Source organism: Watersipora subatra, chromosome 7, assembly GCF_963576615.1.
Source record: "Watersipora subatra chromosome 7, tzWatSuba1.1, whole genome shotgun sequence".
Taxonomy (NCBI): Eukaryota; Metazoa; Bryozoa; class Gymnolaemata; order Cheilostomatida; family Watersiporidae; genus Watersipora; species Watersipora subatra.
Window position 1 is genome coordinate 28,837,136 of NC_088714.1, and position 25,885 is coordinate 28,863,020.

A 25,885-nucleotide genomic window follows, 5' to 3' on the forward strand; every position below is an offset into this window, starting at 1 on the left:
TATCTTCTTTGCAATTTTAGTAATAAGTTAACCAGAGCGCGACAAAACCCACTAATCACGTAAAATAAAGGAATGTCCGAAAAGTCACCATCTTGCCCCAGTTGAAGCTTACAGCCTGAAGAATGCGCCAGCAGGAAACTGACAGTAGCTGAAAGATAAGTAAATTATTTAGTTTCCCAATTTATATATATATATATATTATATATATACATGTATATATATATACAGTCCGACTCAGATAATTTACCCTCGGATAGCTCGAACACTTGGTTTACCCAAACAGATTTCTTTGGTCCGTTCCTACGCAATGATAAATTGCTTTAGATAACTTGACCTTAACTTAGTTAACTTGAACAGTTTTTTGCCCAACGGCTGCCGAGACGGTTGTTATCACTTTTCAATGTCTTCATTCACGGCCATAGAGATAATTATAAATTTTAGTAGTTTTCAGGCGTCCTTATTACTATAATTGACAAAATATTTTCGTTCACGACTTTTTTAAAGGTTTGCAAAAAATCCAATTTCACCTAACATCCGCTTTGTGATAGCCCTTCAAAAAAAGGGAAAGAGAGGTAAACTCAAACAAACTTGAAGCAAAATTTATCTTGACTAAAACGCTCCGGAGAAGAAGATAACATTTTCTGAGTGTTTTAATAGCGATCAAGTTTTTTCAATTTTAATCTGAAAATGTTTTGGCAGTCACATCACCTAAAACAACAAAAAAATCTCAAGTGATAAAAAGTGTCTATGCTTTCTGATAAAAAATTTTAAAACTTTACATGAGAGGCCCTTTAACTTGCTACAAGAAATTTATGCATTCGATTTATATATAGTTTGTATGTGTACACGTATCTGTTGATAACTACATGCACTTGTGACAGGGCTCTGATAACTCAAACGCTCTGATAACTCGAAAACTTTTGCTTGGTGCTGTGAAGTTTAAGTTGTTCGAGTATAACTCGGATAACCTAAACTGTGTGTGTATGTCTGTGTGTATGTGTGGTGCGTGGTGTGCGCGTGTGCGCGTGTGCGCCTGTGCGCGTGTGCGCGTGTGTGTGTGATGAACATGTACTTTGAAGTATCAGGGTCGCGTTAAACAAGGAACTCCTATTAGCCTGAGACCATTTGTTGATTATTTTTATGATGTTGCTTTCAAAGTTCTAACCAAAGAAAGCGAAAATCTTTGGAGTTTGACAACAAAAGAGTTGATTGTTATAATGTAAATTATTCATTATTAATACCATTTTTTGGAAACTTTTCTTTGGATCACTTGATATTATAGATTTATCAAGATCAAAGATAGTCAAAGTGGCCTTAAAATAGAGTGACATTTAATTTTTCAACCCTTCTATTGTAGTAGCGATCAAATGGAAATGGCGTTCAATTAAAGCAAGAATCAGAATGCTGCTACCCGAGCAGACAATGGAAATATTTTTGCTTTAGAAATGTAATTTTTTGTTTCTGCATGTAATGTATGGTTTGTTCATTTCACTTGTTCATAAATATATATTTGTATCGTCTGATAGATTATTATTACGTAACTTATAAATATGCAAATTTATTGCATGTTATTTAATAGCATCTATTTGTTATTTTAACACGGCTTACAATAAAAAACGCCCATATTCCACTGCTGTTGCACATAAAAGGCTAGTCTTAGTCGTAGTATTTTTAGGACCAAACAAATTCATTTGAATTAACCATGTGTTCAAGCTATCCGACGGTGAGTTATCCAAGTTTGACTGTACATATATTGTGTATATATATATATTTTTTTTTGTTATTTATATTACATATATATATTGTTATTACTGTTATATATACTAATGTTTAAGCTTTACATTGGAAGCCTCTCAATTTGCAACAAGCCGTCCATGCTTTTGGTTTATATATAGTTTGTATATGTACATGTATCTACTAATAAATACATGAACTTGTGACAGTGCTCTGATAACTTGAATGCTCTGATAACTCGAACACTTTCCCTATATATATATATAAAAAAAAATTGTTTCCTCACCCCGAATACCCCGTATGGGTGGTAAATACTGCTCTAACTCGGGTCTCCTACCAGACACCTGGGAGTTTGAGCACTCGCCTCAAGATCTTAGCTGTTCCCAATAGCGCACTTTTCTGCAACTCACCTGAGTTGATTGTTGTTGGTATTTGGGCAAGCCACATTTTATGCGCCGGTGTTATTGCGCCCAGTGCCCCAATAACTACGGGGATTACAGTTGTTCTTACATTCCAGCATTTTTCAATTTCTTCTCCAAGAGGGAGATAATTCTCTACCTTTTCTTTTTCTTTGCTGGCTATATTGTAGTCATTGGGTACTGCTATATCTATTATAGTAGCCCTCTTGTTCTCCTTGTCTACCACCACTATATCTGGTTGGTTTGCTAGGACATGCTTGTCAGTTTGGATGTAGAAGTCCCAGAGGATCTTAGCGCGGTCATTTTCATTGACCTTACCAGGAGCTTCCCACCAGTGTTGTGGTTTATTAAGGCCATACTCATCACATGGACTTCTATACACAATACCTGCGACATGATTATGCCGCTCAGTGTATGCGTTCCCTGCTAGCTGCCTGCATCCACTGATGATGTGTTGGATGGTCTCAAGTGCATCTTTGCACAGTCTGCATCTAGGATCGTCTCTAGTGTGATAGATTTTCGTTTGGAGTTGCCTTGTTGGGAGCAGTTGCTCCTGGGCTGCCATGATTAGCGACTCTGTATTGGCCGTTAGGTTTCCTTTGTTCAGCTACATATATGTCTGGTGAAGATCGCCAACCTTAGATATTTGTTGGTGGTAAGCACCATGAAGAGGTTTCGTGTGGCAGTCAATTTCCTCATCATCAGGGCGTAGGTCCGTTGTAAGAGCAGCCGATTGAAATTCAGCTAGCAACTTATCTGAGATGGCCATGGAGGCTGCATATGCTTTGATGCTTTGCTCCTCCTCTTTCACTGTCTGTTGTACACTTTTGAGTCCCCTACCGCCATATTTCCTATCAAGATACAATCTAGTAGTATCAGATTTTGGGTGGAGTGCTCCATGCATGGTCAGCAGTTTACGAGTTGCTATATCTGTCTCTTTGAAGGCTTCCTCAGTCTACTTTATTATGCCTGCTGGATATCTTATTACTGGCAATGCATAGGTATTTATTGCCATGATTTGGTTCTTGGCATTGAGCTGGCTCCGTAAGACCTGCCGAAGGCGTTTCTTGTATTCGGTAATGGCTTTGTGACGTACCTCGGCTTATATATATATATATATATATATATATATATATATATATATATACAGTGAAACTCGGTTAACTCAAACTTCAAAGGACCGAGCAAAAGTGTTCGAATAATCAGAATGTTCAAGTTATCAGAGCACTATCACAAGTCCATGTATTTACTTATTTGTTAGTTGATACATGTACATATACAAACTATAATATAAATCAAAAGCACAAATGGCTTGTTTCAAATTAAATGCTTCTAATGTAAAGCTTAAAACGTTTTTATCAAAAAGTATAGAGATTTTTCTATCACTTGAAATTGGTTTGTTGTTTGAGGTGATGTTATTGCTAGGACGTTTTTTAGATTGACATTGGCAAAACTTGATCGTTGCTGAAATGCTCAAAAGAAAAGACATCTTCTTTTTTTGAGCGTTTTACACACGATCAATTTTGCCGATTTTTCTTGAAGTTTATGCAAAGATTACCTTACTTTACATGGCATTCGTTAAGAGCAACACTCCGAGGCAGTTCAATTAAAAGTTTTACGAGGTTTACGGTACATTGTATATCACTCACGCTTTTTGAATGAATACTTATTGAATGTACACACGTATTCTGTGTTTAGGTCAAACGATGAATAGTTTTTTTTAGCTAAGACAACGTATACGTTTAATTACAACAATCTTTAAGGCGTTTTAAACATTCAACATTCCGACGTTGAATCAACTCGGAATCAACGTCGGAAAACTATTCATCACGGGCTAGCCGGGTCACGCACTCAAGGATTTTTGCCACGCAAATACAAAACAAAAGCAACATGCTGTTTTTGTTTTGTATGTGCGTGGTGAAAATCCTTGCGCGCGTGACCCGGCTAGTCCGTGCTATTCATCGTAAAGCAGGATAAATCAAATTTCACCAAACCTTTAGAAAAGTCGTTGACAAAAATGTTTTGCCGATGGAGGTAATAACGACGCTTATGAATTACGAAAAGTTGAGGTTTACCTCTATGGCTTGGAATAAAGTGATTTTCTAAAGCGATAGCAACCGTTTCGGTAGCCGTTGGGCAAAAAACAGTTCATTATAACAGTGTTGAGTTCGAATTATATAGAGCCATTTATCATTGCGTGGGAACGGACCAAGCAAATCCAGTCGAGTTAACTATGTGTTCGCTATATCTGAGTGCGAGTTATCCATGTTTCACTGTATATATATATATATATATATATATATATGTATATATATATATATATAGAGGAAACAATTTTTTTTTATATATTTATATATATACGTATATATATATATATATATATATATAAATCTATATATATATATATATATATACATGTATATATATATATCAGTATATATCACAGTATATATATATATATACCGTATATATACTTATACTAGCTGTGTTGCCCGTGTATTAAAAATCTGCTTAAAAATGATGAGAAGTGATGAGTGTTGCCTGCCACTTGCTATTAGCCTGGCACATTGCTAACATATACTTTGAGTAAGCTTACTATTAAGAGCTGCCACTTTTTATGACACAATGCCATCATGTAGCGTCAGGCTCGAAAGCGGCAGCGTATTTGCTCCGATATAGCAACATATATCGCTTAATGAATCCAAGAAACTCGTGTGGCTGAAATAATTACATGTACATGTAGGAATACATCGAACTGGCAAATCGGATGGTTTGAGAAGAAAGCTTTTGCGATACAAATCCAGGTTTATAGCAAGTGGTGGGCAACTCTTACTTTCGCTCATTATTTACATGTATAAGCTGATTTTTAATACCTGGGCAACGTCTTGAAGCACAGCTAGTGTATTTATATTTCTCAGTGTGTACATGTGTATATGTAAATGGGTTTCTCCAGCTATAGCTATAACGCACGCTGAATATTTTTACCACTGTGCCCACATGTTACAAAGCTCCGTTAAAAAAATTTTTCTGTTAGGTTCAAGTACTATATTTGGGGTCAAGACCAATTTTTTTCGCGCGGCCAATTATAGGAAGAGCCCTGACATTCTTTCTCCGTTTGGTCAGACAAAGACGGTATGATATCTAATTTTTTCATTTGTACCAGTATCGTCGTATTCAAAGTTTTGATAGATAGCTTCTGGTAGAACAGAAGCTATCCATCAAACCTTTTTGATGGATAGCTTAGATAGTGTATATAACCCTTTTTATTCACACTTCTATGCAAGAATTGTTATTAATTCAACAAATACACAATTTCTTTTTGGTTTTCTCAGTTGAAATTAATTGTATTAACGAACCTTATTTAGCTATTACGTGCTTGCTAGTAATTTCACATTTACATGTAAACATCTTTATGGTTGTTTTATCTTTTTTAATTTATTTGACCTGCGCAAAACGATTTTCTATGACGATTGAAAGTTACAGTTGTTTGACAAAGTTTGAAAACCTTTACAGTTGTTTTTTAATTTGTAATAAATTATTTCAACTAACACTTTGGTCAAGCTATGTACCTCGAAAGTTAGAATGACAAACGTTTTTATATATGTTAAATACAACTGAATTTTCTGTCTACCGACTTTTTTATTACCCGGGCAACGCCGGCTTGTACACCTAGTACAAATATATTTATATATACATACAATTATATTTGTACAAATAATTAAACATGTATATACAAATCTATAAATACGTATTTGTATATAAGCATTACATATAATAATATATACATATTTGTTTATAAACATTACATATAATAATATAAAAACTACATATATAAGAATTAGATACATATAGATAGATATATAAATATACAATATATAGATAGATTATTGGTATATAGTACTCATATATAATGATTCTCATTATGCTTATAAAAGATTTACCACTCTGTCAGAGCAGAGAACTCTCAAACTGAAATTCATCATACCATGAGGATGAGAAGCCTTCTGTTGCTAGACTTTTTGTATTTCTGCTTAAGATAGGTTCTTAAACATTCTAACACACTATAGCAAACCTTTCTGCCATGTCTTTAGTCTCTTTCCATTTACGCTCAGACTTTTCAACCAGAAGCTCCTTTTCTTTCATCTTTTCCTCCGCTTGTCGCAGCGCATATTCAAACTGCATGTTTGTCACAATCACTTTGTACATTTCCTTGATATGGTTGCGGTAATCTCTAAAAGAGCAATGAAAGATTGTATCATGCAACCTAGGTATATAATTCCCAACATTTGTGTTTATGTATGTATATAGCTATAGCTATTAAAATTTTGTAATTAAAAGTTTGTGTTCTAATGGATTTGAACATACGGAGATTGTAATCGCAAGTTAACATATATGTACACTTTAACACAAAGCTAATCTGTTCATATCATTATCATTGCTCTTACCATACATTGTACACCCTTTGGCGAGTAGACACATCAAATTAATACTTAATACATTGAGCTCACAAGCTGTGATGCCTCAATTAAATCTTTTTTGGCCTATTTTATAAAACACAATGCTTTTTTGTCCTCATGCCACATACTATGGTAAATTTGTTTTTCGTCATATGTCACCAACAAAAGTTTTTCTTGAAATTAAAATTTGGCAGTCGGTTTCGGCAGTCGGCAAAATTTTGATATACTATGCGCCAAAATTGCTTCCACCATGCGTGATAGAGATATAAGATGCTCGTTATCTCAGCTCAGCGTTATTCGTTATAAGTTATAGTAAAAAGGAATTAGAAAACAAATAGAGATTAAATGTTACCCCAAAACAAGGTTGAAGTTTAGTAAAAGACATACTGAAACTTAGCTCTAACTATGTGTTTAGGCTTAGCTATCTCAGTTCAATGTTATTCCATATAAGTTATAGTAAAAACAAATTCGAAAACAGATGAGTGATAAAATTTTTAACAGGGAAAATGAAGGCTATAAACTAAACTATTTGTTGTTGAAAGATTTAATAAATAAATACAGTGCATCGTGAGAATATGATTACCCTGTTATACAATTTTTCCACCTTGCAAAGTGGAACATGATTTTTTCACCTCACCATACAAATCTTATTTCGCAATACAAATTCAATAAAATTTTCGCTGCAGTTCACATTTGGCAGTCGGTATGCTTATTACATATGTGCAAATAACAAAGACGCTAAAACGCTGTGCACTGGAAATATTTTTACAACACCTGAAAGAGAAATGACGACCAATTTCTCTCAGTTCAGCACTTCTCTGGTGTAAAATGGCAATATTTGTCTTTTAAAACCAGTAGCAAAGTTGGAGTTACGATCTAATTAAACAGAGTAGCAGTGATCAGACAACTTTTTTTAACCTGCCAACAAAATTCACTTTATTATGAAAACAGTCAAAAAATTGATTTGGGTTTTTTTGCCAAATTAGGTTGGAAAACGTTTTAATGAGATTTTCTAAAATGATATTGAAAACTAATCCAGAAACTTATAGGAATAAAATTTTAGAGATGAAAACTTAAAAATCAGTAAATTAGTTAAAAATACATACTAAAACTTAGCTTTAAGTGTGTGTTTAGTTAGCTAAATTTATTTAAAGTGAATTCAAAGTTTATGTTTTACGTATGTCTGTCTTGAAGGTAAGAATTATGTACGGTATGTGCTGCACATAGCACATTGCTTCATTACACTGTAATGCAGATCATAACCAATAAATATACACACAAAATAAAGTCACTGTAAGTGACTATAGTTACTAGGGTTTAGATATATATTGTTACTAATTTATAATATGTACACTACTTGTGTAAAATTGTGGTGAGATTAATCATGAGATGTTTGCATTATATAATTACTTTAGTTTCTATATTCATTCATGCAATTTTTTTGCCATGTGATCCCAACCCAAGAATGGAATAAAATCGTATCCTTAGGGTGACTATACTGACTTTGTTTATTCTTATGCAAGAATAAGGCTTATATCTGAAAGAAAGGCCCAAATATTCGCCGGAGGTTAGTATTGATGGTTACCTCTCCTTTTAAGGTTAACCCTCTTCTGACATGTTATAAAGTACAACCATTTCTGGGGCCACATTACAGCTTTAAGGAAAAAAAGTAAAGGAACCATGGCTTCTATGCAGAATTGCACTGTAGTTAATATAAATGAGAATACGGCTGGATCTTAGATAATCCAAAAAAGAGCAAGGTAAGTATCCGCACCACAATATTCTGGTTTTGCTAAAAAATGCAGGTGTAAGTACTTACGCCACTATATACTGGTTTTCACAATTTGCGACTCTTGGGTGATGATCATATTTCGCTATCACCGTTTCGAGAAGTAAGTCAAAATTTTTCTTTATTTGTGGCCAGGTATGAAAGAAACCTGCCTTTGCTTCTTCTTCTAGTATTTTCTTTTGCTTTAAGAAATATTGTAAAAGTTGTTTATTGCTAACATCAGATAATGTATCTTGAATCAAACAATAAATTCTCGCTTATGGAAAAACTTCCCAAGAGAAAAAACCCATTTATAAACAGTTAATTTTTCATGTTCGATTCAAAAAATATATAGAAAAAAACCAATAAAATTTATTTACCTCGACAGAACTTTCATTGAACTCTTTGAGCAATTGCTCACAAATGGTTTTGATTAAGGATTCTTCATATGCTTGCCTTGCTGTTGTGATCTTCCCCACAGACCTCTGAGAGAGAAACTGCAAGTAAAAATATTTTTGTAGACAAAATGTGTTCAGAAGAATATGCAAGGTTTTAACATAGCTAAAATCATAATAAATAATCTGCTTGATTTTACCAAAGTGACCATTAGATATTGTTTAAAGCAACCCGGCACTTCAAAGACTTGAAAATATTTACCCAGAATACAGCAGTAAAACAGCCATTACTGCAACTCCTCACCATAAAAACCTTCAAATAAAGTTCAATCTAAACTCCTTGAAGATTAGTTTAGTCATAATGATAGCAAATAAATTTTATCTGATTAAATAGATGAAAATTACTTTTTCTTACCATAAACTTCTGACGCAGGTCACTGCTAGTAAGGTTTGCATCAGATGACATAACAAAAAGCAACTTATTGAAAAACTTCGAAGCCTCTTCCAAAAACTCTTCTGTCACATCTGTTAAAAGAATTCCCATGATATAAATACAGCATACACAATGCATATTGTATGCTAAATTACTCTGAGCAATATCTACCCATGACAATAACAGGATAAGCATGTTTCTAGCATTTAGGTTGCAAGCACCAATTCAAAGTTTTTTGTTCTGGCACTCACATTATAATATCCAGAGGTTAAAACCTTCAAATCAAGGTAATGATTCCTGTTTTCAAAAACTTCTGTTTATGCAAGGATTTTTCTTGTAAGAACTTTTCACATTTTGTACTTGCAACTCTCAAACTTACGACCAAGCTGGAGACCTGCCGTCTCAGATGAGCGATTTACTTTTTTTCCAGGAAAAGGAAGAGTTTCAACATTAAAAACACGAAAAGCCTTCTTTATTCCCCTCAAATCGTCTTTAGCAGAAGGTGAATCTGTTTCTTCTAGCTGTAAATAACAGAATGAATGACAGCAAGAAGTTTACTCTAACTGCAAGTTGCTTTAAAACATCTAAACACTGATAATTCAGATGTAAGTTTTCATTATCTGTGTCTCAGTTCTTAAAACATATGTACATGTACATGTGCATCTCTTTGGTTCTTCAAGGCGCTAGTAAAACAAACTGCTAAAATTAGTATTCCTGCAAAATAATTAACCAAAAACATAAATTGGTCTTTCTATGTGGTGCATAGTGGATAGATCGTGTAACGTTTAATTAAAAGCCGACCATTTCAACAGTTATTTTGTAAATGTTGAACCCAACTTAGCTAAAGCGTTTGGTAATACTTTTCAAGAAGAAAAAATACTATTGCACAGTAATCTGTCAAGTCCAGAGTTTCAAATTAAAAAAGTTGATAGCACCGAGGTGAAAGCATATTTGCAAGATTTAAATATAAAAAAAGCTACCGGCTTAGATAATATTCCAGCAAAGTTATTAAAGCTTGCTTGTTCCTCCATTTGCAATCCTTTGACGAAATTAATTAATGAATCTTTAGAAAGTGGCCAAATCCCAAAAGCTCTTAAAATAGCTAAAGTAAAACCTTTATTTAAAAAAGGCTCAGTAAAGCTTTGTTCAAATTATCGGCCTATTTCAATACTGCCTGTAATAAGCAAAATACTGGAAAAGATTGTGAACACACAAATAATGCAATATTTAGAAAGTAATAATTTGATTCATGAAAACCAGTTTGGATTTCGGAAAAATAAAAACGCTACACTAGCTTTTACTCAATTCACAAATCAAATTTTAAAAGCATTTAATGATGGGAAATCCGTACTTGGAGTCTATCTTGATTTTAGTAAAGCCTTTGATACCCTTGATCACCAAACTCTTTTATATAAGCTGAAACAGCTAAAGTTTAGTTCAAATTCTATTAAATGGGTGGAAAACTTTCTTTCTCAACGAAAGCAAGTCACCATTATTGGACAATCTGTCTCTGATGAACTAAGCATTACATGTGGTGTTCCCCAGGGATCTATACTTGGCCCTACACCTTTTTTAATTTATATTAACGATTTATCAAACATTTTAACAGTTTTTACTCCCATTTTGTATGCCGATGATACAAACTTATTTTTAAAATTCAAAGACTTAGATGAGCAAATTTCTGCAGTAAATAATGAACTGAATGAAATCCAAAAATGGTGTACTATAAACAAACTAACATTAAATGTAGACAAAACAAACTTTATGATATTAAAAAACAATCAAAATAAATATGAATTCCCGAGGACCGCTTTGACTTTGCATGGTAAAATTTTAAACCAAGTCGAAAGTGTAAAATTTCTGGGTGTTCACATTGATACAAATTTATCATGGAAGGTTCACATAGAAAAACTTTTTAATAGTGTTAGACCTTTGTTCGGACTCTTATATAAATGCTCAAGGTATTTACCCCACAAAATTTTGGTTTTAATTTACAACGCATTTATTCATTCTAAATTCAGTTACTGTATTGAGGCTTGGGGAACGCCCCAGGTAAATACTGAAACAAACTTCAACTTCTACAAAAACGAGTTCTCAAGATTTTACATAAAAAACCTAAATTAGAACACACCCGCCCACTTTTTAAAAAATCTTAAATTCTGACTGTGAATAAACTCTATAAATTTCAAACTCTCATTGCGTCTCATCAATTATTCTACAGCCTTAAATCACATCGCATTCATCAATATCCCACTCACTGCTCTTTTTCAAATCTAAAGCTACCTCCCTCTAAATCTGCTTCGGGTCATCGCAGAATGTCATACCAGCAGTCAGCACAATGGAACGCTCTGCCTGATGAACTGCGTAGGGTTGTAAGTGGGCCCACTTTTAGACGTGCCCTCAAGCTGTACCTGTTGAGCGGTGACTAAATAGTTTCTGGCCGCTTGCTGTTAACTTGTGGCCCAGCACCTTGACTAGCAATGCTACTGCGCAGTGTGAGCCTCATCATTATTTCTTTTCTTTTTCTTTTTTTTTCTGTTTTCATATTTTTTGATGAAATAAAACAAACAAACAAACAAGCAAAAGAGGATTCCATGCACAACACTTAAAGTTGCTTAAAATGTAGCTCACTACTTTTAGTAAACCACAAATGTTTAATGGTAGTTTGTCTAAAAATTATAGTATAGCTAAGCTACCCCAATTGCATTGGTCAAGCCATCAGCAAAAACTTCATTAGCAACTGCTTAACTTCAGTGTTGACTCTCCAAAGTTGCTACAAAGCCTTAAAGAAGCTTGAGCCAAATACCTGGAAGATAGCATGGTCAATAAAGCATGACCTAAGCCAGAGCAAGTCACACGAGACTGTGCTGCCAAGAAAGCATTCAGAATTCAGCTCAGAGGACTTTGGCCGGTGCAGTCAAAAACCGGCCTAAAAAGCAGCACAGCCAACTTGCGTTATGACCCCTTCTGAGTTGAAATAACATGCCAAGAGACTGTTGCAAAAGTGTTTTCTCCAAAGTCACACTTAGAACCGAGTCTAAATGATTCCAGCTGGTGCGTAGTCGGAAGCCTGCTTTAAAGCGGCCAGGCTGACTTGCTCTTCCCTCTCCCCTCTTTTGAGCTCAACAAACACATCAGAATGATGCCCCGGCATATTCAGGAGTGTCCTGATTGACCCAGAAAAGATTCAACAGTGACCCTCTGAGGCAAGAGTATTACCGAACCAATCAAGTTGCAAGCTCTTGGCCAACCTCACTCTTCGAGCTTCTTACACTGAACATGAGGGTCTTGCTTAAGAAAAGTGACAGTCAACTGCCATTCTGCGGAGCTGTACGTCTCCTCATAAAGTTCAAATACATGAAAACCAAAGAGGTCTTTGGGGTGAGCCACATCAGAAAAAAACACCATTTTAAAGATTTTCTTTTAGGTGGCACAACAGTGTGCTATAAAGTTTCAGCAACAGCCCAGACAGAGATGGCCATTCTATGTCAGGTCATCAACAAAAACTACTGCGCATTGGGGCTATTAAAGGGTTGTCTGAGGGTCCCCCACCTGCTATGAGCTTGAACCGGCCTAGGCCAAAGAAAAGTGTTATCACACTGTACCTGAGCCTCACAAATCAACCTCTACATTGCATAGCTGATTACACGGTTGGCACGTACACAGAAGGAAGGACCACCAGGTAAATGACGAACCATCCCTCTCTAGTACGCGTCTTACAACAGAAAGTGTGAAAATGTCAAAGGCAAGGGTGCCAGTCTACTTGGAGAATCTGTTCTTCTCAATGCACCCTGGTAACACAACAGCAACCTTAACAGCCGAATGGCTGCTGAAGTTGATTATGCGTTACCAGGGTGCGTTGAGCACCAGTCGCTGGAGATGTGGGACAGACCTCTGAGGTGAAGCACTATATTTTACTGAAAAAGGAGACCATCTTACCCGAAAGCCTCCACATTGGCTTGAACCATAGAAGGAAGCTGAGGCAAAGTGGCAAGTTCGGGACCACCTCGGCAAGATACTCATCAAGCCTACTAAAGGTGTTTGATGCTCTCTGGGGGTGTTGGTCCAAGAAAAGAATAGAAATTGGCGCTACCTGTAGTTCTACGCTTCTGCGTGGACTGTCATCTGCTGAATGCAGTCACTGAGTAAGACACCTATCTTCTTCCCGCATTGACGAAAACCTTGACAATCTCTCAGGCAATAGATTCTTCAGTACACTGAACCTGGTCAGTGACCACTGGCAAGTCTCTCTAGATTCTGATGCACAAAATAAGTCAGCGTTTGCTACCCATTCCAACCTTTGAAACTAGAAAGTTTTTATTATTCGGCCTCAAATCTGCACCTGCCACTTTCCAGAGGCTGATGAAGCATGTGTTGCACAGCTTGCATTGGAAGGCGCTGCTGCTCTACGTGAATGACATAATTGTCATTGCTGCTGAGTTTGACACACTGACTGGAGGAGGTGTTTCAACAACTTAAGAGAGCTGGACTGAAATTTAAACCAACCAAGTGCAATCTATTTCAATCACAGGTGTCCTATCTGGGTTATGTGGTTAGGGTTAAAGGGGTGACTACTGACCTCCAAAAACAATGGCAGTCCAAGAATGGCTGACTCCCATGGGGCTAAGAGAGCTGCGAGACTTTCTGGGCATGGTAGGATATTACCATCAGTACATTTCAAGCTTCTTTAGCATGGCTTTTGCACCAGCTAACATGGAAAAGAGAGGAGTGGGTGTAGAAAGAGAAGAAGACAGATTTCAAAGAGCTGAGGAGACACATTTCCTATGAACCTGTTCTGGTCTATTCCAATTCGAGTCAGCCATTCATTGTGGACACGAATGATAGCATGTATGTAGTGAGCGCAGTGCAATCTTAAGCGCAGGACGATGCTTAATGAGCTATTGCATTTTCAGGTGAGACTTTGGCACAAGCAGAAAAAAACTTATTATGTCACCTAAAAAAGAGTTGTTGGGCATGGTTAACCCTGCGAAACACTTTTCTCCTTACCTTTACAGACGACAGTTTGTACTTCGCACTGACCATGACTTTTTTTAAGGACTGTGCAAAAAGAAGGAACCTTTGAACCAGGTGGCCAGAGAATTAGAAATTTTAGTCACGTTCAAATAGACACTAGAGCACTGAACAGGACTACACCACCACAAGAATTCTGATGAACTCAGTGAACAGACCTGCAAAGACTGCCAGCAATGTGAACTCATTGAGTTCAGGGATAAGGTACCAACTAGAAAAGAGCTCACCATGGAAAGTCAGGCCTTGTAGGGTAAACTTGAGTAAAGCCCTATAGCAGTGTCAGGGACCACTGGGACCATGCGTGAGGTGGCCGAATGCATGGGCCAGCTCACTGCAATCATGGCAAGTTGGGGGTTGACCCAATATTGACCAAGGCCACCCTGGGGCTCTGCGACATAACTTGACTGCCACATGACTCGAGGTGATGCAAACAAGTAGCTGGCCAGGATGCAAGCAATAGGCCACGAACTAGTACCCATAATATCCAAAGTCATTGCTCGAGTGAAGCAACTGATCAAGGATCAGCTAGAGCTAGAATATCAGGAACCCCAACAGCCGCACAGTATCTGGTCACTCTTCTGACAACAACTAGACGGGGTATTGCACACCAGCCTCGGTGGTGTGCAGTCTGCCTACTGGTTATCAAGGAAACAGCCACGTGGAAAACACACACTTTTACTATTTCTGCAATGGGAAGGACGATCCACCGACTCCTGAATTGGTACTGGCCAAGAATGCTAGCTACAGTAAGGAGACTGTGAGGTAGGCCAGAAGCAAAGCACGGAGGGAGGCAAGCAGCTGGCGGTCAACACAGGGTGTATGCAGGACACCTCTGAAACAAGGTGGCCGTGGACTTGGTGAAACCGCTGCTGCTGACGACGCAAATAAAAAACAAGGGGCTACTGGTGCTGACTACTATTTTACCAGATAGCAAAACGCTCTTGCCCTTCCGGAAGCCACAGCTCCACTAGTAGCTAGTACGCTGGACGAGCAGATACTCTGCTATAGGGGCTTGCCTGATCAGATTTACAAAGACCAAAGGGCCAGTTCAAGAGTCAGCTCTAGAGTGTGGAAAAGACTCAACCTACTCTCCACCTCCCTCAAGCCAGCGGAATCATAAAACAGAACAGTCGGCAGCCAAACAATTCACTCCAAGCTCTGCTGCTGACACAAAGCCAGAAAGATCGAAATATGCTGCTTTCCCAATTAATGAAGGATACAGAGGTTCACCCGACATAGCAACAGAAAAAAATGGCTAACCTGTTAATGCACTGCATAGAATTATGCTGGCTGAATCAGTTAGAGTTCTATCCACCATTCATGGAGGCTGAGCCAACATATGAGTATGTGTTAAAGCCACTCAAGCCACTGTAAGAGATATACACAACTCTCAGATATGAGCAATTGGTCATCTGGCAAAAAGAAAAAGTTGAGCCTTCACTCCAAGCCTCAGATAGCTGGGTTTGGTTAAAAAACAAAAGAAAAACAGGAGATAACCTTACCTTAGAGGCTAAGTTTGCAGAGTTGTAAAAGTTCATAAAAGTCTGGCTCAACCACACGTGCTTGATAGAATGCCAAAGAAAATCTTCCGGTAATAATAAGAGTCGGCTAAAACCGGACCCTAATAGTCGGGAAAAGCTAGGACGAGCACCAGCTTCCATCACGCCTTGCAAATATGAAAAGGACCAGAGTCAGAAGGATAGAAGTCAAAGCTGAGCGGGAGTTGGCCAAGCCAAATGCCGAAACTATAGACAACCCAAAGTTCAGTAAAGAATTAAAAGTTTGGCTGAAAGAACTCCAGATGAAACTAGAGGAGAAATAAATCAATATTCCTGAACAGCTAGCCAGGCCATAGAGCTTAGAGCCAGCAGCACCAGGTACCATTCGGCACAACCCGCAGCCAGCATGGATCACTTGGCAGCCAAACCAATATGGAAAGTAGGCATGGATATCTTCTGTGACAGCCAATCCTGAGCGACCCTTGGGTAGAGATATAGAGGCCAAGAAAAAGCCCGACTCCTGAGAGCTAAAAAGACACCACAAGAAGCAAGTACTATACAGAACATCCACTGACACTTTTCAACCAAATTGTTGTATTCTCTCAGATACTTGTATTTATTAGTATCCTGAACTGAGTGCATATTAAAATAATAAAAAATGTATTTCACTTATATAAACGGAAGTTTGATAGCATTTTAGTTTTAATAGCAAAAAAGCATTAGTTTCATAAAATCATCTTAAAATGCTCTGTAGCAAAATATAGCAACTTTATATGCTTAGTTGTTTGTGTAGTACATTGTAACGTTCTAACACAAACACTATTCAATATTCTTAAGAACTTGCTGACATAGCTCAAAGAGGTAAGACCATTGATTCTTTTGCAGAAATGTTGAACCAGTTAGAGCCAACGGAGGAAGGAAAAGAAGAATTTTTGGCATGTCTCCTAGAGCCAGACAAGGAGTTTTTATGCTTATGTAAGAACATGGTCACACCAGACTAGTACAGGGCAGTGAGGCTTACCAGCACTGAGGAAGGAGTGTCTAGACCAGGCCGCACCCATGAGTGGCTCTGTTTCAAACAGAAAGACTTATGTTGCGTCACACCTGAGTGACACTGTGCCTTCCAGCAATCAGCTGAAGGCAGCCAGACTTGTACCTTTCAAGGATATGACTATCAGCCAGCCAAATGAAAATGAACCTTTTGACATTTATTCTAGACTCAACTGGATAGAAAAAGTTGAATAAGCAGCTAAGTTCGCCGAGCTGGCTTAGGTCTTTTGCCTGGCCGAGTTGGCTGCAGAATCGATCACGATTCAATACTCGATTAGGCTCCAAAGTCTAAAAGTCACCAGTAAAGTTTGATATGCTGCCTGCCGAGCCAACCAAGAAATATATCATCTGGACAAAGCGATTTGTTATTGACTACATCTGGACAAAGGTAACCAAGGTTATGCAGGACAAGCCAGTCACCTGCAGAAAGCGGGGCAGCAGCAGTGGCAGTCATCAGCAGACTGCAGAAGCAGACATGTATGACAGCACTTTATCATTTTTAGGTGTCGCTGCCAATAGCAACACATTTCACATGAAAGGCTAATGTCACACTGAGGGACACATGAAGGAAGCATATGCGGGAGTGTTGTGTACCTTGTTGATGGGGCCAAGTCGGAGCTTTTCTGAAAAACAGAGGATGGCTCGCCGAAGTCCTACACATGTAACACCAAGCTGACCGCAATATGCTGGCCTCCTCAGGGAGCCGAAAGTTAACTAACTTATTCAGCGTAGACAGGCGCACGCCTAAGGTAATGAGTCTACCCAAGAAGCCGATTGAGTCAATATAGCAGAAGCTGACTAAACAATTCAAGGTCGTTTTCTTACAGCAAGTCCAGTTGACAGCCGCAACACTCACCTGCCAAACCGGGGAGATGTGGTAAGGAGCCCTCAATCTGAATCAAATTGCACTTGGTGCAACTGGCTTGTGTGTTGGCTGTCCAGCAGCCGATGAGCAACTGCACCATCGAAAACAAAAACGAACTCGCCAACTACTGAAAAGCAGGCGCCGATGGTAGTAACTAGCCCTTAGTACTGCCAGCCTGATACTGGCTAGGTATCAGGCTGGCAGGCTCTTGAGGTGACTTGTGTTGGATCCAACACAAGTCACCTGAAGAGTGCACCAGCACGAAACAGACCTGTCATGACCCCAGAACAAAACATCAATCTGGATTAAAGATAAGTGAAATTTACCTCATCCACACTCTAGTTAGTTATAACACTCCACACTTTTTAGAGCGTAGAGTGCTGTTAGCAGTAGACCTGACCACTTATCTATTATATATATATATATATATATATATATATGTATATATATATATAATAGATAAGTGGTCAGGTAGATACTGTACATATATATGTATATATACAGTATATATATAATGTATATATGTATACATATATACATACACACATATATATTTATACACATATATATATGTATAAATATACATTGTATATATATATATATATATATATATACATTATGTATATGTATACATTCCTTGTCTTGCTCTCCAATGAATTGTTTCCTTGTGCGGCAAGTAGAGGAACTTGGTCAGTTCTTGTACCATAGCGTATTCTTGACCAGGATACAACAGCTTAAGGAAAATCACAATGTAAAGCAGGTCTGAGTTTCACTGCTTAGGATATGGTGAATCTGTTCTAGCAAAAATGAAATATAGGGTGCACATTTGTAGACCGACTTATGCACAGAGAGTGATTATGCACACCGCAACAAGCATCATAAAATTGGTAAGTGAACCCTGTTGGCTCTCTGTATATAACTTTTAGACTATATCCAGTCATCCCTACAACTATAGGTCCACCAATTTCATTAGACTTTATAGTTATAAAATAATGTCTATTATACTGAATGCTAACAACTACTAATACTATGATCTGTGGTAGTAATCAATGCTCAAAAAGAGAATTGTCAACAAACCTATGTATATTATCAATTCATTACTAAAACATTCAATCCCTATGAATGAGTCAATAAATAAATAATAATTATGTTAGCTTAATAGATACTAGATTGCTAAAATAATGATTCCAACCACTGTAAATATTGTGGCGGACGGCGTCCTCTTACGTTTAGCCAAGCCAAGCCAAGCCAAAGCCAAGCCAAGCCAGAGCCGTGCTGAGTCAAGACCGGGCCAGGCCGAGCCGTGCCGGGTCCAGCCAAGTAGAACGGAGGCGGAGCTTACTAGCTATATAAGCTCGAACATTTGTGTAGAAAAGCAAAGCTGCTCTGGGCCTGTTATTGCTCGTTACTTGAGCATTCTTGTACAACTCATAAACTAAGCAGAAAATATATGTTTAAACTCATGCACCGAGTCTTGTACTAGTGGAGGAAAATGAAGGTCGCACAAAACCTTTACAGTGGTGGCAGCAGTGGGATCGCTGACGATCCCAAGAACTCGGCCACAGAACTTGCATCAGGATTACTGGAGGATTACTGGACTCTAGATGAACTGGGCTGCCTGAAAAACGTTGACACTGCTCCTACTGGAAGAACTTCCTAACAACAGGAAGAAACCAAAAGAGAGCTGTGGAAAGCCCTGTCGTATCGGACTCAGTAGATGCACTGCTCCGAGAGTAGAAACCTACTAAAGGTTTCGTCAGGACTTACCTGAAGAGGCAGCGTGCTCTTACTGGAAAAATTTCCTATGGGAACAAACCCGGAGAGAGCTGCGGAAAGCCCTGCAGTATTGGACCCAGTGGATGTACTGCTCCGAGAGCAGAAATCTACTAAAGGCTCTGACAGGACTTGTCTGAAGAGGCAGGGAGCGCCTACCGGAGGAACTTCCCACAGAAAGAAACCCGGAAAGGAGTCGACAGCCCCAAAAACAATAGAGGCACCACTCTGGGAAGAAAGCAGAAACCTACTGAAAACTAGACATGGCCAATAGGAGAGCAAGAAGTGCTGACCCGGGACCCGACCGACTAGTCGAAGAACTAGAACGGGTACTACTGATGCCAAGGGCTCAGGAACCGGCACCACGTTTTAGAACTTTAGTACACTGGAAAAGAAAATGTGGAGTACTTCATTGCTCGTTTCACGGAGGTAGTTGACGCCAGCCAGTGGATGGAAGGAGCAAACCTATTGCGCCTCCGAGAAGCACTGGGCAAACAGGCTGAAAACTGTGGGCGAGCCAAGGAACAGGAGGCCATTTTAAATGCCTTTCAGGAAAAATTCAGGCTATCCGCCAGGCAGGCGCTAAGCCAGCTCAAGGCTATTAGGTGAGAGAAAAAAATGACACTTCAGGAGCATGCTATGGAGGTCAAGAGGTTGGTACGCATTGCGTACCGGACCTGCCGAATCGACATCAAATAGTATGGCTATGGAGACCTTCTGCAGCTCATTAAGGGACCCTGCCTTGCATCGACATCTGTTGGCCGCACATATGCCCACGCTGCACGGGCCGGAAACGAATACTTCCAGATCCAAGGAGGCAAGCGTAAATTCACCGGATCTTCGGTACGAACCCTGGAAGGAAAAACCTCCGACCAGGTGAACTGGGCAAACAGGTGAACAGGCGACCAAAACCGAAGTTATAGGACGACTAGCCCGGCGAGTTCAAACTCTCACGGACAAAGTAGAACGGCTCCAGAAACAGGTTCGCACTCCAACCAAGAGGAGGAGCCAGCCAGCTACCCTTTGTTAGAGATGTGGGCAACAGGGACATGTACGGAAGAATTGCCCTTGCTACACCAAACGGCCACAGCAGTAACTCTGAAAAAAAAATAGGACTACATGAGATTCAGTGACAGCCGGTGGTTGGTCTCAACCAGCAAGGACCAGGCCAAAGAAAATTCGTGCACAGGAAAGGCCTGTGAAGACACGAAATTACTACCACTCTTTGAGTGAGGCCAATCTGGACATTCCCAGTCTCGGATACCGCTTACACCCCTTCGTGCAAATGGCAAGGACGTAGCCCAAAACAAAGGATGGTGACCCCCAAATCCCCTCCACCCCAGACAGCGAGAACCACCCCCACTGGACCGGATGGTCAGAAGCCTGCCTTAAAGGCTGCAAGGCCAACCCTTTCCCCGCCTTAGAGACGGCAATCACAAAAGCCGCGGGTCTACCCCGAACGTAGAATGGCCTGAGAGACCGACCTCGCATCACCGTAGAAAGGAAGGCTCCCAAGCCTCCCAGAATATGTCTTGGAGGACACCTCTAGGGCGCAAGCCCTCAGTCGACTTTACTTCACCAGCTATTTCCTCCGGGGAAGAGTAGAGGGGCAGCCCATCCAGTATCTTTTAGACACAGGATGCACCACAAACCTCATCAATAAGCAGGTTTTTGACCGATTGTCAGGGGCCGTACGGGACCAACTCGAGGAGAGTGCCAGTCATGAACTATTGGGTGACGGAACACGGCTCCCCTTCTACGGGATAATCCGTCTGGCCATCTACCCGTGGAATGTAAAGACATAGGAAATCTTTGTGATTAGCCGTCTGAGCGAAGATGCAATACTCGGAATGCCATTCTTCATGGCCCATCCTGTCTCTCTCGAATTTGACCAGTCGGTGGTCCGAGTGGATGGCAGACAGCTAGTCTGCAAGGATTGACATAGGTGGCTGCTACAGAGCAAGGTACAGGTGATAAGGAGGGTAGTGGTTCCTGCTCGGACAGAGATGGCAATACACTGTCGCATCACCACGTGAAATTACTGCCCCATGGGACTGATCAAAGGATTTCCCAATGGACCTCCAATAAAAAGTAGCTTGAATCAGCTGGGACCCAGGAGACAGGTCATCACCCGCTGCATGAATGCTACGGAGCGGCCATTGACTTTCCGGTCCGGAGCCACTATCGGCACTTACACGGGAGTGGAGAACTCACAGGTCGAAAAGGACGATCCCTTACTGTGTGATGTCGGTTCGACTTCAATCAATGGAGTGCCGGCTGACCTTGAGAAACTGTTCCAGACGGCCCAACAGAACTGCTAGAAGATGGGTCAAACGGCGAGGTTGGCTTCCTTGCTGAGTCGATATGCCACCGTGTTCAGTACAAGTGACGACGACGTAGGAAAGACCACCAAGGTGAAACATTCCATTCCACTTAAGGAGAGCACCTGGCCAGTCCGGCAACCCCTCCACAGACTCGGACCAGAGAAGGAGGTTGAGGCCAAAAGGCAGGTTCAGAATCTGCTCAAGCAGGGGCTGATCGAGTCAGCCGGAGGAGCTTGGAGCTCCCCTGTAGTGTTGGTCCGGAAGAAGAGCCGGAAGTGGCGCTTCTGCATCGACTACTGGTGTCTAAGCGCCGTCACCGAGCAGGACGCCTACCCTCTACCCAGGATCGACAACAGCCTGGACGCCCTTTTAAGCAGCCGCTATTTCAGCACGCTCGACCAGGTGAGCGGGTACTGGCAGGTACCCCTGGATGCAGAGACGCAGGAGAAATCGGCCTTCTCACCACTGTCCGGATTATGGAAATGGAAGGTGTTGCCTTTCGGACTGACGTCCGTCCTCGCCACCTTCCAAAGACTCATGGAACATGTGCTACACCAACTCCACTAGAGAACGCTGCTTGTATATCTGAATGATATTATAGTCATCGCCCCGGACTTTCATACGCATCTGCGTCGGCTGGAGGAGGTCTTTCAGAGACTCCACAAGGCTGGACTGAAGTTAAAGTCGTTCAAGTGCAAACCATTGCAACCCCAGATCCGCTACCTGGGCTACATATTAAGCCAGAACAGAGTTTCTACAGACCCCGACAAGGTGAAAGCAGTCATGGAATGGCCGAGCTCGCGCGGAGTGAAAGAACTCTAAGGATTCTTCCAAACGGTTGGCTATTATGGACATTATATCTCGGAGTTCGCCACTATAGCACATTCCTTGCACCGACTGACTGCAAAAGGAGAGCCCTATAGATGGACAGAAGGGGAACAGATCTCATTCAACACACTGAATGATAGTATCAGCACTGCCCTGATCTTTAGCTATTCGGATTCCAGGAGGAAGTACATCCTGGACACAGATGCCAGCAGATGTGGAGGGGACCGTGCTGTTGCAAGTACAGGAAGGCTGAGAGAGAGTCATTGCCTAATACAGCAAGACCCTCACCAACTTAGAATGCAATTACTGCATCAGTCAACGGGAGCTGCTTGCGGTGGTAAAGGCATTGAAGCCCTTTCGGCGATATTTGTATGGCCAGGAGTTTCTCCTATGGACGGGCCACGCGTCACTCCAGTGGCTATGCAGGAAGAGGGAACCCTCGAACCAGGTAGCCTGGTGGCTAGAGTTCATGGCTGAATTTTGCTTCGTCCTGAAGCATTGGTCAGGGACTCGCCACGACAACGCAGATGGGTTGAGTAAGCAAACCTGCGAGGACTGCCGACAATGCGCAAGCATTGAACAGAGAGACGGAGGCCCGTCACAGAAGAAGTTGGCAAGGGAACAAGAGTCGTTAGCCACGTGGGTACCAACCAGTTGCCTAGATGAGACTCCCACTCTCGACAGGGGTGGATCAAACCTGGGCAACGTCGCATACCCCGGAGGGCTGGCCGGCAACTCGCGCAGGTCTCCCGACAGGATTGAACCTGGGTGCTGGAGGTTTCTCCGAGGGACTACCAGCCGCACCTGGGATAACAAGACCAAAGGGTGAGCTGGCAATCACACAGGCCACTGGAAAATGACCCGTGGCCATCATGTATCGTGACATCGCCACAGGCAAAAAGGTGCCAGTGGAACACCTGGAAGTCGGGAGCAGAGAGCTGGATATCCTGCATCACATGCGAGCCTCTCTGCACAGACAAAGGACAGCGTGCTGGAAGCACGCGTGGCCCTGCAGGGCCACGCCAGATAGTTTGTCATCTGTCCCCTGACCATGCAGGAAACACCGGTGTGGCAAACTTATGCCCTGGCTCACTCTGGGGTGGGAAGAGTGATAAGTCACCTCCAGCTGACTTGGTACTGGCTCTGACTGACGGCCACAGCAGATGGCTCAACAAGAGTTTTGAGGTGTGCCAGGCCGCAAAGCATGGAGGGACAAAGGCGGCCAAAGGGAAAAGCAGGCTCTACGCTGGACGACCCTGGCAGAAAGTGGCTGTGAACCTGGTGGGGCAATTTCCAGTCACACCTAGGGGGAACAAGTGGGTCCTGGTCCTCACCGACCACTTCACCTAATGGCAGGGTGCACTGGCACTACCTGACGCCACAGCCCTGGTAGTCACAAACGTATTGGATGAGCGGGTCTTCTGCTACATGGGGTTTCCCGAGCAGATCCACACGGACCAGAAGGCGCAATTTAAAAGCCAACTAATGGCCGAACTATGCCGATTCTGGAACGTGGAGAAAACCCATACGACTCCTTATCATCTACAGGCAAACGGAATCCTTGAACGCAACAATCGGGGACTCCTTGAGGGCACTACTTTTGACCAAGGGACTGGACGACAGGGACCTGCTGCTTCCCCAGCTGATGAGGGCATACCGAAGCACCCCCTCTCCGCAACCGGAAAGACAGCCAACATGTTGATGTTGGGATGGGAGCTGAGGTTGCCGGATTAGCTAGAAAGCCACCCACCACCAACTGAGTTCTTTCCTGCCCACGAGCACGCCCTTAAGGTGCAGTGGAGGCTGCAGTTGGTGCACAAAACGCTACAACAGAGTCAGATGGAGGTAAGATAGGAGGACCGAGAGGAGCCACTGCTGTACGCCCCAGGTGACTGGGTATGGCTCACGAAGAAACGCCGGAGACGGGGAGAAAATCCAAAGCTGCAAGCAAAGTTTGTGGGACTATACCAGGTCCTGAAGGCCTGCAAAAACCACACATATCTGGTGGAACGAAAGGGCCAGTATTCCATTCAGAGCGAAAGAGGCTGAAACCTTATCATGCTTGCCCAGAAAGATTGGGGCAAGCCCCGGCCACCTTGGAGCCACAGAAGAATCCTAACATGAAAGGAGCTCAACCCAGCAGGCAGGAGAGGAGGCAGGAGGAGGTCAGAATAGACCCTGTACCCATAATGCGACCCCCCCAGCTGGGAAAAGCTGCTACTAAAAGCTGCAAAAAAATGAAGGCAGAAGATGTCCAAGAGAAAATCCGACCGAACCGGAGGAAGGAAAAAGCCAAAGACGATCTCCGAGCTCCCAGGAAATCAATCTGGCCACATGGGAAAAAATTCTGGGAGAACCTGAAGCAAACCCGGTGGAGACCGAAGGGATCACAACACCAGATCCTATCAACCTCACAATATAATCAACTTCGGTCTGGCACAATCCGAGGCCAGCCCTAACAACTAGGAAGCCAGAATGGTACGGAGATGGTGTATGTTATTCTATAGAATTGCCAGAAAACGGTCCGCATGTCGCGTGGGAAAGTTGAAAAACGGTTCTCATGGACGCAACCAAAGTTTCCCTTTTAGGAAGGACTATCAAATACTTGTCTTCTCATACGGTCTCATGAGCAGAGGAACAGATGAAGGATGAGAATTGTCAGATCTGCCAGTTTAAAACCAGCACCTGGCGGATCCATTTCCATGTCCTACAACACTATGCCCTGTTTGTGTGTCCCTGTGACTGGCAGCACGTGTTGAGAGACTAAATGCTATTACACCATGCTACTCACCAACAGGGAGAACGACCAGGCCTCTTGGGAGCAGTTCCATCAGGAGAGCAGGCGGAGATTTCTGATGGAGCAATGGAAGTGCTTGCTGCACTTCCATTACTAGAGGAAGGAGGCGCCGTAGCCCGCGAAAAGGAGTCCAGCAGGCCAGGACTCAGCTGTGCCCCCCAGCCCGGGTCCGTCGGCCTCGACCAGGAGGAGCCGAACGGCCTTGGATCCCGCCGGGTCACGCACACTGGCCGAGATAGTGGAACGGACTCCAGCTAGCAAGACTCTCCTGCAGACCCAGCACAGCCGGACCCAGTTGTTAGCACAAAACGCTCAGGAGTGAACGAGGGCTGCGGAGACATTGCCGACAGTCTTATGGCAAGGGACACTTGGAGGGCCGAGAGCGCCAGCTACTGCTGGAGAAGGTGGAGCGCATACGCTACGGAGCCCGCCAGCATGAGGCTCTGGCCCAACTGGTGCTGTCTCAGGACATAAATTAGAGACCTTAGTCGCCAATAGGGGAAAGTGTGTGG

The 25,885-nt window shown here is 41.6% G+C and overlaps 1 protein-coding gene across 1 annotated transcript in view; it reads right to left on the bottom strand.

The window, feature by feature from the left end:
• The window catches only part of LOC137400634 (guanylate-binding protein 4-like), a 55,665-nt gene that overhangs the window by 15,168 nt on the left and 14,612 nt on the right, over positions 1-25,885 (bottom strand). The window contains exons 7-11 of the mRNA XM_068086965.1: positions 9,586-9,727; positions 9,189-9,298; positions 8,759-8,875; positions 8,430-8,581; positions 6,226-6,384 (exon numbers count right to left, since the gene is read on the bottom strand). Coding sequence (XP_067943066.1) covers positions 6,226-6,384; positions 8,430-8,581; positions 8,759-8,875; positions 9,189-9,298; positions 9,586-9,727 — 680 coding nt within the window. The remainder of the gene's footprint in view (positions 1-6,225; positions 6,385-8,429; positions 8,582-8,758; positions 8,876-9,188; positions 9,299-9,585; positions 9,728-25,885) is intronic.